General features: G+C 37.4%; 1 protein-coding gene across 3 annotated transcripts in view; it reads left to right on the forward strand.

Annotated features, from left to right (window-relative positions):
* RTN3 (reticulon 3) overlaps positions 1-17725 on the forward strand; it is a 55831-nt gene that overhangs the window by 31839 nt on the left and 6267 nt on the right. For all 3 annotated transcript variants that reach the window (XM_059931838.1, XM_059931839.1, XM_059931837.1), the window contains 2 exons: positions 15434-15641; positions 17570-17708. In XM_059931838.1, coding sequence (XP_059787821.1) covers positions 15434-15641; positions 17570-17708 — 347 coding nt within the window. The remainder of the gene's footprint in view (positions 1-15433; positions 15642-17569; positions 17709-17725) is intronic.

Raw genomic sequence — 17725 nt, forward strand, 5'->3', positions numbered from 1 at the left:
AGAAATAACACATTGCCAAAAATTTGGCAACTTAGCACAACGTTATTATCTCACAGTTTTCAAGGGTCAGGAGTCCAGGCACAGGTTAGTTAGCTGGATTCTCTGCTCAGGATCTCACCAGACTGAAATAAAGTGTGATTCTGAAATCACCAGGTGTGAACCAGGGTTGGGATCTCATCTGAGGCTCAGGGTTCTCTTCCAAGCTCACTGATGGTTGGTAGAATTCAGTTCCTAGAGGTTGAAGGACCGGATCCCTCTTTTCTAGCTTGCTGGCGGTGGGGCGGGGCTCGTGCTCAGCACCAGGAGGCTGCACTCAGATCCTGGTCTTGTGGCCCTCTCACAACACGGTAGCTTGCTTCTTCAAAGCTGTCAGGAGAATTTCTCTCTAGTCTGCTGCAGGATCTTATATAGCTGAAACTTAACCACGAGAGTGACTATCCCATCATATTCACAGGGTCTGCTCACATTTGGGGGTAGGAGGAAGTATTATATAAGGCATGTACACCGAGGAGTAAGAGTCTTGGGGCCATCTTAGCATTCTGCCTACCACAATCCCTACTGCATACGATATGCAGAAATGAACTTAAAATGGAACATTAAAAACTAAAATCATGAAACTTTTAGAAGAAAGCGTAGAAGAATATCTTCATGACTTGGAGGTAGACAAAGGTTTCTTAAGTCACAGAATGCACTAGCCATAAAATAAAGGATCGCTGAGTTAGACTTCATCAGAAGTAAAACTTGCTCATTAAAAGACACCACTAATAGGCAAGCCGTTGACTAGGAGAAAGTATTTACAAAACATGTGTCTGATGAGGGACTAGTATCCAGGAAATATTTAAAACTACATTTCTACAATAAAAGTGCAGACAACACAATAAAAGAAATTGGGCAGAAAAGATTCTGGCACTTTACAAAAGATATACAAATAACCAATAATCCAATGAAAATGTGTTCAACTTCACAAGTCTTCACGTAATTAAAATAAAAATAAGTTATCACTACACATCCACTTGAATGGCTAAAATTAAAGACTGACAACAACTAACTCTCAAACTATTGGTAAGAATGCAAAATAGTACAGATATTTTGGAGAAAGGTTGGCCAGTTTCTTAAGAGAACTAAACATGCATGTGTCCCATGACCTAGCAACTCCACTGCAGAGAAATGAAAACATTCATACAAACACTTGTATATGTCCATAGCAGTTTTATTCATCACAGCTCAAAGCTATTCATCGATAAAGGAGTAGATAACCTGTGGTATAGCTAGTTATCTTTTGATACTTGCAACAAATACGGATGAATCTCAGAAATTATGAATAGTGGAAGCAGCAGTACAGAAAGGATTCATACTGCATGATTCCATTTATATGAAATTGTAGAACAAGCAAACCATTCTATGTAGGGAAAAGAACCAGAGCAGAGCAGTGGCTACTTCTTGGTGTGTTGGCTGGGAAAGAACATGAGAAAACTTTTTGGAGTGATGATAATGTTCTGTAGTTTGATAGCATTACATAGGTGTGTGCATGTGTCCAAACTCAGCGAATGTATTATATATTTCATCGTGTGTAAATCTTATATCAAAAGAAAAACAGTAAATATTGAACTTTGTTAATGATATGCAAGCTGAAGATGATTTCCTGATATTTGTTATTTACTTTGAAATATATTTTAAAAAATTGGGCTAGTGGGTAAGAGGAACAGATACATAAGTATAGTAAAACATTAATGATCATGGTGATGGTTACACAACAATGAACGTACTTAACGTCACTGAACTATATACTTAAAAATGGTTAAGATGGTAAATTTTATGTTACGTATATTTACCACAGTAAAAAAATTAAAGTAAGACATTGCTAGTATTGAATAAAAATCTAGGTAGTGATTATATGGGTGTTCACTCTAAACGATTTCCAATGTGCTATATGTTGGGAGGAAGTTAAATGTTGGGGGGAATAAGGCAGAGTGGAGAAAAGCTGTCCCAGTTACCGACCAGATTCCCATTTTTTCCATGAGGGAAACACTCAGTAGAGCTCCGAGGAAAATAGAATGAGATCTCAGAAGTCAAGGGTTTGTATATTACCTAATACTTCATTTTTAAATTTTCTTTTGCTTATTACTGGTAAAGATTTTAGAGACTATGAGCTGTTTTTAGAAGAAAATAATTTTATCACTTATTATGATAGTCTGAAACCATGTCACTTATCTGCATTAACAGACTGTCAAAGAAGCATACAAGTCCAAGTGTATTGTAACCATACAAGTGTCATGTTACCAATAACAAGACTAGCATTGGAAGATTGAATTAGAAATAAATGTGTGCAAAGGGCATAAAATCACTTTTTAAGTTTGGGCTTTCACAGTTATTAGCAATTAACTACTGTTTTGTTTAATTTTAGATTGGATCTGGTTATCTTCTGCGGACTTAAGTCTAGACTTTCTTAGTTGGAGAATTAAGTAGTTGTCAAACATGTGCAAATAACCAACTGTACCTAGAAGAAAAAAAAAGGATAGAAAACTAAAGCCAGAGTTTTGTGCCTTTATCCTTTCCATCATGATTCAGCACTGCATTTATTATCTTTAATCATATTCTTTAGATAACTTAGTTCTAAAGTTCACATTTTCAGATCCACCTAGTTATTCTGTTGGGCAAGGGTAGTCAAGGCCATTTTGTCTTCTGTGCTTTTAAAATCTGAAATTGAAAGCAAGTGGGGTTGTTAGGTTATTTTAATGAATGAAAAACTTTTTTCTTGACAGTCTTTGAGAAGAATGATAGCTTGAAAGGGGTTCCTACAAATTTCTTTGGCCTGCTGCCAGGTGCATCCGTGGCCAAAAGCATGTATGTTTGTCTTTGACAGTGACAGTTTTGTATTCTGCCAGTGATCCTTCTGTGCCATTTTGAGCGGAGTGTCTTTGGTAAGCATAAATCTGTAGTAGAGCAGACTATTAACCCATTTCAGCAGCCACAGAATTTGGATCTGAGTTTATAAACACGTTATCCACAGTGTCTTTTGCAACTCAAAAAGTGGCTTCACTTATTATGAACTATTAATGCAAAAGTGACCAAAGAAAAGAATTAATCAATGTGAAAATGTCTGCATACTTTTCTTTACATAAGTAATTATTCATATAAAAAACTGAACTGCCCATTTCCATTTCCCCTTTTATTACTGAACAGTTTCCGTTTTGTGGTCATAAATCTTTTTTTTTTTTTTCTTTTAGCTCTTTCAGTTACATTTAAATCTTAGAGATATATATTTACAAATTTTGAAAAATTAGTGCACAGAAGATAGAACATGTTGTATGGATCTTTAGTTGGTGATTTATTCTTGAAAATGAAAAAGCTGATAGACTACTAAACCTTGAAATTTCTTGCACATTTATTCCTTTTCAGAATAAGCATTTGAGCAGCCTTTCTTTTCTTCCTTTGAGGTGTATACTTGGGAGAGTAAAGTTTGAGAATGGCTTTGGGAATGGTTGAAGTTGTCATGAAACCAAGAGATTTCCCCAAATTTAGGAATGAAAATCAATGGTGCTGCTGTTCTTTGAATTGGCAGGAACCAATTTTTTCCCCTCTGCCTTGAGATTACCTTTGGATGTGTTAGTGCCCTCTTTTGGCGTAAGGTCGGTACTGCATCTTTAAATAATACGGGCAAGAGATAGACATCCTTAAAAGTTTTTAAAATAAAAAGTATGCTCACATTATAGAAGATTTGGAAAATAAAAGGAAGGAATGAATCAGTCATAATTCTACCAGCAATATAAACACTCTTGGTGAATACATACATTCATTGTCAGATGCTTTATCTGCCATTAGCAAAATAATTAAGGTAACTGAGAAATTATTGACTTTACTTATATAAACTTATACAAAAAAGCTGTATTATATATTGATGGATTCTAAGAAATACTTAGTACAGCACAATACTTTAAACATATTGAAACATAACTAGAAAAAAGGGTCTTTCAAATGAAAATAAATTTTAGGTCATGTGATAATAATGATAAAGTTATAACTGGAAAGTAAGGAAAACACTGACTTTGCACTTCTGAGAACTTTTGGCCTTCATTTTTTTCCAGTACCCATTGAACTAGCTTGGGTCAGTACTCAGGACTTTGGAAGAGGCTAGCCAAAGCTTAATTCTGTCTGTCAGGTAGTGTACTAGAGTGGCAGTTTGTTAGCCCACTGGCTCTCAATTAAGATATTCTTTTCCTGTGGATAGGTTCAAGGAGGTAGACTTTGTCAGGCCACGGTGTTTGGATGTGGAGGGTGAGGGAGAAGGAGTGGTGAGCCCTCTTTCCGTAACTCTGTCTTGGGTTACTGCATGGAGGGTAGAATAAATGGGGTTTGAAGTGTTATGAGATGCCTCTAAGTGATCTCTTCTGTTCTCATGGCTTTAGGTTTCCACCTCTGGCCCACCTGTCATATTGCATTTACCTCCTGGCCCTCTGCCGCCCTCTGACCTTTCACAGGCCTTTCTTTTTATTTAATCATAGTGCTGACAGTGCAACTTCTTTTTCATTGGAAATTTTATGTGGAAGCTTGGTATGTAAAATAGATCAAAGGAGCTGATTTGGTTGAAAGGGTCCCTAGTAATCCTCCAATCTTAATTTCTTAGTATCATAGCAACAAAGAGGAAAGGAAAAAAACTTTACTTCTCTGTAGCAGATTTTAACTTTAGTTCTTCCATTTTCCATTTTAATCGTAGCAGGAATTGACAGTCAAATGAATAATAATAATAATAGCTAACATTTGTATTACTACCTAATCAATAGTGTTCTGAGCACTTCTACAGATTAACCCATTTAATGCAGGCAACATCCCTAAAGACCAGATACTGTATGATTCCATTTTGCAAATGAGGAACCCAAGGCACAGAGAGGTTAAGTGTCTTGCTTAGAATCACACAGCTAGTAAATGGAAGAGGATGCAAACCCAGGCAGTCTGGAGCAGAGTTTGTTCTTTGCCGTACTGACTCTAAAGCTGGGGATAAAGCGTGTCACCAAGTAGGGATCTGGAGCCAAGTGGAAGCCAGGAGGCATGAAGGGGCTCCAAAGAGAAAACTGGAATAATCCCTAAAATAAACATCGCTTAATTCACAATTGTACCTAAAGCTGGATCTAACTAATGCCTTTCATAATCATCTCTGATGTTGCCTTAGCATCCAGGACCATAGGTTGCTCATCTCTGACACAGTAACCAGATTTCTAGAGTAAAGTTTTCTTTGTTGGTAATTTTTAAATAAGATTTAATCTTTGTAAGTATGTGTACATTTGTTGTTTATAAATAGTACTTCTGAGTCGTTTAAGGGGTTGGGAAACTGTTCTGTTATTTATCAGACATTTATAGATGATACAGAGGTAAGCTTGGTTAGATTATTGTGAAGTCTGAATTCATAGTAAAAGACTTCAAATTAAAAAGGTTTTACTATACATTAGTCTTCCTTTTCCTTTGATTCTGTCTCGTGCATAATTGTTAAGTTTTTAATTTGTTAGGATAACCACTTGAAGACCAAAAATGATATATATTACCTCGTGGTCATTTACGTTTTTTTAAAAAAACAACTTTATTGAGGTATAATTGCTATGCAGTAAATTGCATATATTTAAAATATACAATTTGATAAGTTTTGACATATGTATACACCCATGAAACTATCACCACAATCAAGATGAACATCTCCATCACACAAAAATTTCATTGCTCCCTTTTTTAATCTCTCCCTCCTGTCAGACAACCGCTGATCTGCCTGCTGTCACTAGATTGGTTTGCATTTTCTAGAATTTTATATATATGGAATCATAAAGTATGTGTACTGTTTTTTTTAATCTGGCTTCTTTAACTCAACCTAATTTTTTTGAGATTCATCCATGTTGATGAGTGTATTACTGAGTAGTTTTCCATTGTATGGATATACCATTTGTTGACAAACATTTGGGTTATTTTCCATTTTTGCTGAATTTTTGAATTTTCAGTTTTGCTTATTTATTTTACAAATAAAGCTGCTGTGAACATTCATGTCTTTATATGGACACAATGTATTCTTTTCTCGGGTAAATACGAGTGAAATGGCTGGATCATAGGATAGTCTTATTTAACTTTGTAAGAAACTGCCAAATTTTTTTCCAAAGTGGTTTGCATTATTTTATATTCCAGCCAGCCATGTATGAGAGTTGCGGTTCTTCCATGTCCTCACCAACATTTGGTATGGTCAGTCTTTTAACACTAGACATTGTGCCAGGTACATAGTAGGCTCTCATTGTGGTTTTAATTTGCATTTCCCTAATGACTAATGGTGGTAAGCATCTATTCATGTGTTTACTTGCTATCCATATATCTTCTTTGATGAAAAGTCTGTTCAAATTTTGACTAGTTTTTATTGTGTTTGTTTTTGAGAACGGGTGTGTGTGTATGTTTATACACATTCTGGATACAAGTTGTTTATCAGATACATTCTTTGCAAATACTTTCTCCAGTCTGTGGCTTATCTTTTTATTCTTTTAACAATGTCCTTCAAAAAGAGCAGAAGGTTTTAATTTTGATGAAATACAGTTTTTCAGTTTTTTCTGTTATGTATCAAATGTTCATTGTTGTATATAAGAAATTTTTCCCAATTCCAAGGTCACAGAGACTTTTGTTTGTTTGTTTTCGTCTAGTAGTTATATAGTACTAGGTTTACATTTAAGTCTGTGATTCTTGTGTGTTAATTTTTACATGTCATGTGAGGTATTGATAAAAGTTTGGGGGTTTTTGCATATGTATATTCTGTTGTTCTGGCACCATTTGTTGAAGACTCTCATTTCTCCCCTGAATTGACTTTGCAACTTTGTCAAAAAATAGTTTGTCCATATATGCGTGGACCTGTTTGTGGACTTTGTATACAGTGTCATTGCTCTGTTGCCTGTCTTTAAGCCAATACTACACCATCTTGATAATGGTAGCTTTATATTACCCTTGAAATCAGACAGTGTTAGTCCTTCAACTTTGTTCTTCTTCACAGTTGTTTTGGCTCTTCTAGGTCCTTCGTATTTCCATAGGAATTTTAAAATCAGTTTGTCTATTTCTATTTTAAAAAGCCTACTGGAATTACTTAGAATTATAGATAAATTAACACCTTAGCAATTTTGAGTCTTTTAACCCCTGAAAACAATATAGCTTTCCATTAATTTAGGTCTTCATCTGTTTCTCTTAGCAGTATTTTATAGATTTCAGTGTACAGGTCTTACACATCTTTTGTTAGATTTATGCCTAAGTATTTCGTATTTTCATGCTATTTTAAATGGTGTTTTTAGCTCAGTTTCCTATTGGTTAATACTAATATATGGAAATATAGTTAATTTTGTGTCCTGCAACCTTGCTAAAACTTATTACCTTTTTTGTAGATTCTGTCAGATTTTCTACATAGGCAGTCAAGCCATCTGTGAATAATGACAGTTTTACTTCTTCCTTTCCAATTTGATGCCTTTTAATTTATTTTTCTTGATTTACTGCACTGGCTAAAACCTCTAATACAGTGTTCAACAGAAGTAGTAAGAGAGAATATCCTTGCCTTCTTTCATTAAATATGATGTTAGCTCTACGTTTCTTGTAGATTACCTTTATCAAGTTGAGGAGATTACCTTCTATCACCTAGTTTGCGGAGAGGTTTTATCAAAAGGGATATTGGATTTTGTTTTTCCGTATGTTTTGAGATGATCATATGGTTCTTCTTCTTTAGTTTGTTGATATGATGAATTATATTGACTGATTTATGAATGCTAAACCAGTCTTGCATTTTTGCAAAAAAAACACTTGGTCATGATATACTCTTTTTACATATTGTTGGGTTGCATTTGCTAAATTTTTGTTAAGAACTTTTGCATCTATGTCCATGAGCAATATTGGTCTATAGCTTTCTTTTCCTGTAATGTCTTCATCTAGTTTTGGAATCAGGGTAATGCTGGCCTTATAAAATGTGTTGGTAAATATTACCTTCTCTTCATTTTCATGGAAGAATTGTGTAGAATTGCTATTATTTCTTCTTCAGTGTTTGGCAGAATTCCCCAGTGATGTAGAATTCCCCTGGAGTTTTCTGAATGGGAAGTATTTTATCTATAAGTTTTGTTTCTGTAATAGATATGGGACTATTCAGTTTATCTATTTCTTGAGTGAGCTTTGATAGTCTGTGTCCTCTTCATCTAACGTGTCTAGTTTATTGGCATAACATTGATCATAATATTTCCTTATCCTTTTAATGTCTTTAGAATCTGTAGTGATGTCACCTCTCTGATTCCTGATATTGGCAATTTGTGTATTCTTGCACTTTTTTTTGATCAGTCTAGCTAGAATTTTATCTATTTTATTGATATTCTCAAAGAACCAACTTTGGTTTCACTGATTTTTCTCTGTTGTTTTTCTGTTATCTGTTCATTGAGATCTGCTCTGGTTTTTACTCTTTCCTTCCTTCTGTTTACTTGGCGTTCAAGTTGTTCTTTCTCTAGTTTTTTAAGGTTGAAACTGAGATCACTGATTTCTCATCTTCTTTTCTAATATAGGCACTTGGCTCGATCCCACTGATTTTGATTTTCATTCAATTCAGAATACTCAGTAATTTCCCTGTTGATTTTTTTCTTTGGTCTGTGAGTTGTTTAGAAGCATATTTAGTTTATACAAAGTTTATTATTGGTTTTCCCAGTATCTTTCTGTTATTGTTTCTAATGTAATTACATTATAGTCAGAAAACATGAAAGCATCTTGAATCCTTTTCAAGACCCAGAATTTAGTTTATCTTGGTAAATGTTCCACATGTATTTGAAAAGAATGTATATTCTGCTGTTATTGTGTGGAGTGTTCTTTCAAATGTCAAGAAGGTCAAGTTGGTTAATAGCGTTCAAGTCTTATATTCTTATTGATTTTCTGTCTACTTATCCTGCCAGTTATTGAGAGAGGTGTTGAAATCCCTGACTATAATTGCAGGTTTGTCTGTTTGTTTTTTTAACACCTTTATTGAGATATAATTCACATACTATACAATTCATCCATTAAAGTGTACAGCTAAATGGTTTTCTGCCGTCACCACTATCCAATTTTAGAACATTTTAGTCCCCCCACATAAAAGAAACCCCATACCTGTTAGCAATCACTCCCCATTTCCCATCACCACCACCACAGCCCTAAACAACCACTCATCTACTTTCTCTCTCTACAGATTTTTTTTTTTTTTTTAATTTATGGCTGTGTTGGGTCTTCGTTTCTGTGCAAGGGCTTTCTCTAGTTGCGGCAAGTGGGGGCCACTCTTCATCGCAGTGCGCGGGCCTCTCACTATCATGGCCTCTCTTGTTGCGGAGCACAGGCTCCAGACGCGCAGGCTCAGTAATTGTGGCTCGCGGGCCTAGTTGCTCCGCGGCATGTGGGATCTTCCCAGACCAGGGCTCGAGCCCGTGTCCCCTGCACTGGCAGGCAGATTCTCAACCACTGCGCCACCAGGGAAGCCCTCTACAGATTTGCATATTCTAGATGTTTTATATAAATGGAATCTTACAATATGTGGTCTTTTGTAATCGGCATCTCACACTTGGCCTAATGTTTTCACGTTTTGTCTGTGTTGTAATATGTAGCATCAGAACTTTATTCCTTTTTATTGACAAATAACTATTGCATTGTATGGATATACTACATTTTATTTGTCCATTCATCAGTTAATGGATGTTTGGATTGTTTCCACTTTTTCCCTGTTGTGAATAACGCTTCTGTGAACATTGGCGTACACAGATTTTTGTGTTGTATGTTTTTATTTCTCTTGGCCATTTGCTTAAGAGTGGAACTCCTGGGTCATATAATAACTCTATGTTTAACTTTTGAGGAACTGCTAAATTGTTTTCCAAAGCGGCTGCACCATTTTTCATTCCCACTAGGAATGCATGAGGTTTCTAATTTCTCCACATCCTTGCCAATATTTGTTATTGTACTTTTTATTATAGCCATTCTAGTGGGTTCACCGTGGTTTTGATTTGCATTTCCCTAATGACTAATGATGTTAAGCCTCTTTTTATGTGCTTATTGGCCATTTGTATATCTTTGGAGAAATGTCTATTTGGATCCTTTCTCTCTTTTTTTTTTTAACATCTTTATTGGAGTATAATTGCTTTACATTGTTGTGTTTGTTTCTGCTATACGTATACTTATATCCCCATATCCCCTCCCTCTTGTGTCTTCTCATTTTTATTATGTATTTTTTTTTTTTCATTCAGACTGTTCTTTTTATTATTGAGTTATAATTCTTTATTCTTATATATATTTTGGACACAAATACCTTATCAGATAAGTAATTTGCAAATACATTCTCTCATTCTATGAGGTTTCTTGTCATTTTCTTGGTACTACTTATAGCACAAAGGTTTTTAATTTTGATGTAGTCCAATTTATTTTTTCTTTTGTCATTTGTGCTTTTGGTATCATATCTGAGGAACCATTGCCTAATCCAAGATCAGAAAGATGTGCTCCTGTGTTTTCTTCTAAGAGTTTTAAGACACTTTCTCAATTTTCTGAAACAACCATTTCATATCTTTTTCTCTCTCCATAAACCGTCTTCACCCCCCTGCCCTCTTCCAGCTGATGACCTCAGCTCCCTTTTGTTGAGAAAATAAAAACATTCAGACAGGAGTCCCTCCTCTTCCATTCTTCAGATCCGTGAATGGGCCTGCGTCTGTGTCTCTTCATCCTCTTCACTACGTTACCCTAACAAGGATCAGTCCCTTCACCTGGGCTCTGGATCTCCATCCCTCCTTTCTCGGGGACTTCACTGCCTATCTTCAGTCTCCCTTTGCTTGTGACTGCATAGAAGTGTGCTTTAGTGTTTCCCATCTGTTAAGCCATCCCTTGGCTCTGAATGTCTCTACTCCCCTTCACAGCCAAACTTCTTAGGCATTTTCTTTCACACCGCCTGCGTGTCTCACCACTGATTCCTCTTCAGCCCCCACCAGCTGTTCACTGAACAGCTTTGATCAGATCACCAACTATCTCCATATTGCTAAGTCCATGATCACTTTTTTCCTTATTCAACCTCAGCAGAATTGGCCCGTTTCCACAAAGCACTCCTTTCTCAGCTTCTATGATGCCATACTCTCCTAGTTACCCGCTGCTTCCTTGGTTATTTCCTCTGTTTCCTTTTTCTAGTTCTTCTACTTTTACTCAGCTACTAAATATTGGAGTACCTCAGAATTAAGACTGAGCCTTCTTCCCTATCAATACTACATAACCTCTTCCATTTCTGTGACTTCCTCTTTTTTTTTTTTTAGTCGGCAGTCTATGACTCTTAATATTATTTGTGTGCTGATGATTTCCAAATGTGTATCTCCAGCTCAGACTTGTCCTGTTTGCTCCCCGCTGGTAGATCTAACCACCTTCTTTATGGATGTCTCTAGACATCCATCCCAAAACTAACATGGCCTATACTCTGCTCTTTCTCATCTCAGTAAATGACACCACATCCATCCATTTGCTCAGGCCCCAAAACTAGGTCTCATCCATATTTCTTTCCCCCATCACCTCCCATATCCAGTTCATCACCAAGTTCTGTCTGTTCTGCCTCCAAAATATAGCCTGTCCACTCTGCTCTATCCTGACCTAATCTAAATGACAATCATTTCTTATTTGAAGCCCTGTGTTAGCCTCCTAGGGAGTCTCTCTGTCTGTACTCCTGCCCCATCCCAGTCCATTTTCTATACAGCAGTAAAAGTGTTCCTCTTTTTAAAATATATCATGTTGGGACTTCCCTGGTGGCGCAGTGGTTAAGAATCCGCCTGCCAATGCAGGGGGCACGGGTTCGAGCCCTGGTCCGGGAAGATCCCACATGCTGCGGAGCAACTAAGCCCCTGCGCCACAACTACTGAGCCTGTGCTCTAGAGCCCTCGAGCCACAACTGCTGAGCCCGCGCGCCTAGAGCCCGAGCCCGTGCTCCACAACAAGAGAAGCCACCACAGTGAGAAGCCCACGCACCACAAGGAAGAGTAGCCCCCGCTCGCCGCAACTAGAGAAAGTCCGTGTGCAGCAACGAAGACCCAGTGCAGCCAAAAATAAATAAATTTAAAATATATATATATATATATATATATATATATATATATATCATGTTATTCCCCTGCTTGGCATTCTTTAGTGACTTCCCATTTCACCTGAGGTAAAAAGTCCAAGCTCCTTACTTTGCTCTGTGAAAATACTCCATGATCTAGTCCCTGCCAGTCTCTCCAGCCTTATTTCTCGCCACTCTCCTCTTCACTCACTACATACCATCTACACTGGCCTTCTGCCCTCGCCTAAGGAATGCCAAAGCCCACCACCACCATCCCCAAGAGCCTGTGCACATGAATCTTCTAGCCTAGAATACCCTTCCCCTGGCTTTTTGCATGGCCTGCTTCTTATCCTTCATGTCTCACCTTTAGTGTCAACTCCGCAGAGAGGCTTTTCCTGACCACTCTACCTACAGTAGTGCGTGTGTGCACACACATTACTCTCATCATAGCACAATGGGTTTATATTCTTACCAGCCTCAGTTACAAGTGACATGTATCTTGTTTGTTATTCATTGCTTCTCTTCCCCACTGGAATGTGAGTAAGGACCTTGTTTGCTTTGTTTACTGTTGTGTTGTATTCCCAGTTCCTAGCACTTGCCTGGCACGTGCTAGGCACTAAATTAAAGCTTACTGAAAGAGAGAAGGATGGGAAAGGAAGGAAAGAAAACACATTAAAAATAAGGAATTTCCTGTTTTAAAAAGTCTTACACTGACGTAGTAAGAGCAGGTGAATAAAAGTAGAAGAGAAAAAGAACATTTCATGGAATCGAACCATTGCAACCTCTTGCTGGTTTCCTGGTTATGAAATAAACACTAAGTCTAGTGGCTTCACATTTTAAACTTTTGGCATCTGTCTCCTTTCTTGCTTTTCCTACGTGTGCTTCATCCTCCTAACTCTCCCTCAAGGATCAGAGACGAAAATGTTTGCAGACTATGCCTGTTTCCTTTCTTTGATATTGTGTACTCAGAATCCTTGGTCCACTGTACTTGGTAGGAGTTAGGTGCAGAAACTTGACTACATTGAGAGGGATTATCAGAAAACAAAGTTGTGATTATGCCATCTCTTGGTCATTAGCTTAGTTTAGCTCATGTTTAAGTATTCAACAACAGCTCTGAAGAGCCTGCTATGAGTAAATAAAATGACAAGTGCTCTGAAGAAAAATAAGGCAGAATGAGGTGATAGAGAGTGATGAAAGGAGAGGATGTGAGACAGGGTGGGCAGTCTCTGAGGCGGTATCCCATGCACCAGGACCTGAATGGGGTAAAGGAGCAAATTGTGGGAAGTTGTGGACAAAGAGCATCCCAGAGGTTTGTTGTACTGAACCATCTTTTCCTAGCTTTCCCTCTGTTAGCCCCCTTCTAATCAGTGTGTTCCTGCTTCTAGCCCAGACCACAATTCTACCGTTGTTTTTAAGGCCGAGCCCAGGGCCTTCCATACTGTTATGCAGTTTGTATACTGCACACCTATAGGGGGCACCAGTCACATGTGTTATCATTGTAGGTTTGACTGTTTCGTCACAATTTTCCAGCAGATGGCAGTAAAGTTCACGAGGAAGGGTGGCTTTTTCTAATTTGCACAAAGGTAGATTTGCATTTAGGCTAACGTTTTTATGCCTTTTTCCTTCTCTAATACGTTAAGGTCTTTTTCTCTCTAGGCCCAGCCTTATCCTCTAAGCTTTTCTCTTTCTGTCCTTCTTTCAAATATTTCAAACTTAAAGAATTGTAAGCGTAGTACAAAAAACTCCCATATAACCTTTGCTCTAGTTCACCAAATGTTAACATTTGACCACTTTTGCTTTATCACTCCCTCCTTCTCTCTATAGAACATGTTTTTTCCTGAACCATTTAAGAACTGCTTGCAAACGTCCTTCCCCTTTTCCCCTAAATATTTTGGAGTATGTTTCCTTCAAACAGAAATTGTTTGGAGTTGTTTTGCGTAGCCACAGTATATTTATTGAATTTAGGAAATTCAACATTGATACAGTACTTTTATCAATTATATAGTGTACATTCAATTTTTTTCACTTGTCCCAGCGATGATCTTTATAGCTGTTTTCACCCGCTTATCCAGTCTATGATCACACTTTGCATTTATGTGTTGTCAAGTCTCTTTACTCTCCTTTAATCTGAAATGAAAAAGTTCTTCAGCTTTTTCTTGTCTTTCATACCATTGATATTTTTGAAGAATACTGGTCAATTGTTCTGTAGACTTTTCTCAAACTGGTTTTATCTGGTGCTTTCTCATTAGATTCAGGTTATATGCTTTGGCAAGAATACCATTGAAGTGATGTGCCGTTCTCAGTGCATTACATCAGGAGGCACATGGTATCTGTTGGTCCATTACTAAGCATTCTGTGTTGAAACGGTTCTTGTAGTCATATGAACTGTGACATACATATATGGATTATAGTTAAAATTTGAGTGTTTACCATGTGTTGTGTACGGTGCTAATAAGCGTTCTGCATACGTTAGCTTTATATGTTCCTTAAAACAGCTCTAAGAAATAGATGTCACTTTCTTCATTTTATAAATGAGAAAACAAAGGTTTAGAAGGGTTAATTAAGGTAACATGGCTAAAAATTACCAGAACTCAAACTCCTGTCTCTCCAATTCCAAAGTCCTTACTCTTCTTTAAAAGGAAAGAGTAGCACAGAAGAAACTTGCATAGGGCTATTAGTGTTGAAGTTAGACTTCATGGATTGAAATTCAAATGTTGTGTCATTGCTAGATCGGAGGTAATTGCTAGCCCTCACACTCGGAGTTTTTGAGGTGTCTTTAAGGAGAGGAACTTAGCTTTTTCCAGTTTGGATTTACCAACCATAAGACCCACTTGCCTGAGACAGTCTTGGTTTATACCTATTTCCTAACAGTTATTAATAGTGTCCCCATTCATTTTCAAAAGTATCATCGTTTAGTAATTATATGGTCCCCTACCCATAATCCTTCCTTGAGTTCTCTTCAGATGAACATAGAGACTGGTGTTTCATTGTAACCAACACTAACAGAACTTGGTATGTTTTTATAAGCATGGTTTGCTTAATTTAGTCAACAGTTAGCAAGATTTTCCCACAGTTGCTCTACTGAAACATTTAAAGTAAATGATATTTTACCCCATCGTACTTCAGTAGCCATGACTAAAAAATCCGTTTCTAAGTTTCTGTAAACCTGTCCAGAAACCAGAGGTACCTTTGGCAGTGTGACTCATCACCCCGGATGTAATTTGATTTCCATTTATCATTGTCTTAAGGAGGGGGTGCACCTGTGATTGCACGCTAGTGTAATGCTTCTCCAGTGTGCAGGACACAGCCAGGGAGAACAGTCCTGGCCTTGTGGCTCATGGGTGTTCATATAACTTATGTTCCGTTTTCTTTTGGCAGTGCACGACTTAATTTTCTGGCGAGATGTGAAGAAGACTGGGTTTGTCTTTGGCACCACACTGATCATGCTGCTCTCCCTGGCAGCTTTCAGTGTCATCAGTGTGGTTTCTTACCTCATCCTGGCTCTTCTGTCTGTCACCATCAGCTTCAGGGTCTACAAGTCTGTCATCCAAGCTGTACAGAAGTCAGAAGAAGGCCATCCGTTCAAGTGAGTTGAAGTATCACAAGTAACACTCTACGATTTAGGGAAGGGATTCACTGAGGCTGGTCAGATCTAAATCAGACCTGTTTAAAAATTAAGAATTACAGGGCCTAACGCAGCCGATCAGTGGCATGAAACGTCAACTTGAGACCGCCTTATGAAGTGAACAAGTTGGGAGCCAGGAACTTTTTAACCAACTAGAGGCTCACCAAAAAGGACTGTCTGAATTCCTGAGCAGGGTCAGTAGGGAAAGCAGAGCATCTAGGACAGCACTCAGATGGGGTCCCAAGTACATGTTTAAGCCGCCACATAGTTAACTCTTAAAACAGCCTTGAAATCTTGGTGTTGAGTCTGCATTCTTGGAGATACCAGAACTCAGTGTGTTTACTCTTGGTTTTATTACTGATTTCCTTCCTATCTCTCCTTTAGTTTCCTTAATACCAGGGGCAGGTCTTGATTAAGTCAGTAGGTCATGCATTTCTAGAATCCAGTTGCTAACCTTTCCTGCTGTGCTATGACTTTAACAAATGTTTTCCTCACACTTTTCCTCTTGAAAGTCTTAGGCCATAAAAACTTTAACATCAGCAAATGACAGGTTTTTTTTGTTTGTTTGTTTTTAATTTACTTTCAAAATGACAGTTTTTTAAAACCCCTTCTCATGGATAAAGAAACACTTCTATGATCTCTCAGAACTGTGACAGAATAGGTGTCTGGCTGCAGCTCTGGTCCTTGTATTTTCTCCTGGTGAAAATAGAAGCAATAATTTAAACTATATATGACATTAAAAAAGTTATTTGCAAATTAGTTTTAACAAATCAGTAGTTGTTGGTTGGTTGGGTGGATAAATTTTACTGTTTTGCCACAAGTTCCAATGTGTTAGCAGGGTTTTTTTTCCCTTTTGCGTGACACTGTTATGGATTTATAAAATGTGTTTTGCTAAGTTGTATTAATTACAGCATCTAATTTTTATAACTTTTATATTTGGTAAATATTTTCTTAATAAATAGGAAAGAAAAACATGTCTGTTACTCTTCTGTTTTTCCCACAAGACTATCGGCTCTTTAAGGCAAAAGCAGTTTTATCTTTCCTGATATCCCTACACCTAGCAGAGGGTCTGGTGCTCAGGAGGCGCTCAGCACGTACTGAGAGAATGAACAGATTATGAGCAGATGGTTATATCTCAATTCTGTAATGCGTCTGGGGACAGAACCCAGGTCTTTTTGTTTTTTTAACAAATATTTTATAACGCCTCCTTTATCATTTTGAAATGAAATTCATAGATAATATACCATATAGTATAATGTTATATATAATATACCATATAATATACCATTATAACAACATTTTAAAAATTGATCATTATTGTAAAGAGTGATAAATAGAGAGCCATTGACAATAAAATAATATGTATTCCAGTCAATATTTAATTGCTTGGACATAACTACACCAAAAAAAAGCCCCATAATAAAGACTTGCACATGCATGTATAATCTCCCTTACAGGTGTGATTTTCTAAAATGATGGAAAAAAATCTTAGTAAGGTTTTAGCGTAAACAAAATACAGTTTTAGACAATTCAGGATATGTTAAAACTGTGGGAAAAAAATATTTTGCTTTTATATGTTCTGGGCTCTTGATAATTATAAATAGGTTCACCTTCATGAATATCCTATGAGGCAGTAAAAGTTATGCAGGACATAGGGCAGTTCTTTTTTGTGCATGACACTCCCACACTGCAGACATCTGGCAGCTTTGTCTCTGCCCACTAAATGACAGCGGTGCCCCCACCCCACCCCATGGCAGCAAACAATGCCTTTGCAGATTGCTAAAACACACCCTTGGGGGAATTTCACACTCTAAAGAACTTCTGTGCTAACAGAAAGAGATCTTCTCCTGCCATGTCAAATGTGTGACTGTTGTTTCTTCTTCTGGAAGAGCCTACCTGGATGTAGACATCACTCTGTCCTCAGAAGCTTTCCATAATTACGTGAACGCTGCCATGGTGCACATCAACAGGGCCCTGAAACTCATTATTCGTCTCTTTCTGGTGGAAGATCTAGTTGACTCCTTGAAGGTTAGTTGCCTCTACAG

The sequence above is a fragment of the Balaenoptera ricei genome, chromosome 8 (genome assembly GCF_028023285.1).
Source record: "Balaenoptera ricei isolate mBalRic1 chromosome 8, mBalRic1.hap2, whole genome shotgun sequence".
In the NCBI taxonomy this organism is placed as follows: Eukaryota; Metazoa; Chordata; class Mammalia; order Artiodactyla; family Balaenopteridae; genus Balaenoptera; species Balaenoptera ricei.